At 47.2% G+C, this 1,143-nt stretch overlaps 1 protein-coding gene across 1 annotated transcript; it reads left to right on the top strand.

Moving 5' to 3' along the window:
* Positions 1 to 326: 326 nt before the first annotated feature.
* Positions 327 to 515, top strand: PPTG_24609 (hypothetical protein; the record flags this gene model as incomplete). The annotated part of the gene is made up of 1 exon (XM_008917969.1): positions 327 to 515. The coding sequence occupies one exon, from the start codon at positions 327 to 329 to the stop codon at positions 513 to 515; it is 189 nt and encodes a 62-aa protein (XP_008916217.1).
* Positions 516 to 1,143: the final 628 nt, after the last annotated feature.

The raw sequence follows: 1,143 nt of genomic DNA, 5'->3' as shown, positions 1-1,143 counted from the left end.
ATAGGTAGTTTACCGCCATTAAAAAATAAAAACAAATTAATGTTCTAAGACTCGAGCACCAACCATTTTGAAAACTTCTTTTTGACTGTCGCTTTAATTTTTAATGTTGCTACCAGTCATAAGTGAGTCATGGAGTACTAGGGTTACAATTTCTACCACCAGGGCGCCGTTGAGGAATCCGGAACGTCGCACTTCATCTGCGCACAGCACCGTGGATGATGCAAGGCCCGACTTATCGTTTGCAACAGCAATTTGACGGCTCGTAACGATCATACATGCGACAAGGATGTCAAAACGCCCCCGCTCTTACCGATGTGCGCGCTGATATGCGCATCTATCTCCAGGAAGTCTGTCTTGCAAACCTTTTCCACCCATTAAGATTCATTTGGGAGCGTGTGATAGCCTCGATCCGTGAAGCACACCCAAACGAGGCACTCAACATGATCCCCCGACTGGTCAGCGTCTCCATCATCAAGTACACGAGAGCGCAAGCCACAGACAGCGATGCCTTCTGAGCCATTGAGAGTGTTCCCACCAGGAACGTCGCGGATGATGACCACCGACCTTTCTGCAATTCAATGTGGTCAACACTGTTGGGTGTGGAGAATGTCGCTACGTCGGATTTGGTCACCCGGACCTCGTTCGCTTGCTTCGCTACTCAAGCTCTGCTATCTTCATTGACGGCACGTTTAAAATGGTCCCCCGATCGTTAACTCAGTGCCTGATAGTGATGGTTAAGGATCCAGGTGTGGACGTTTACGTACCCGACATGTATGTGCTGATGGATTCCAAGCACCAGGTCGCGTACTGAAATGCTCTCAATTATGCCGTTGTTCAGACAGACCGTCTTCTAGAGCCAGCGACTGTTACGTGCGACTTCGAGCGAGGTCTTATGAACACTGTTACAGACCAATTTCGCCTGAACAAGATCGTTGAATGCCTATTTCACTGGAAACAGGCACTTCGGCGCAAAATGATTGAGCAGCGAATTCCCCTCAACCCGATTATTGGTGCTCTTGCGCCTGGTATCATTGATGTACTCACAATCATTCCCGTGGACCGAATCGCCGACAAGATATCCATTTTTATTTTTCGTAATTGTCAAATACTAATTATATATATTATTTTAGGTATCCGATTCGT

Source organism: Phytophthora parasitica, assembly GCF_000247585.1.
Source record: "Phytophthora parasitica INRA-310 unplaced genomic scaffold supercont2.128, whole genome shotgun sequence".
NCBI lineage: Eukaryota > Oomycota > Peronosporomycetes > Peronosporales > Peronosporaceae > Phytophthora > Phytophthora nicotianae.
Note: the sequence above shows the minus strand (reverse complement) of the source record. Positions and strands in the feature narration are given on the sequence as shown.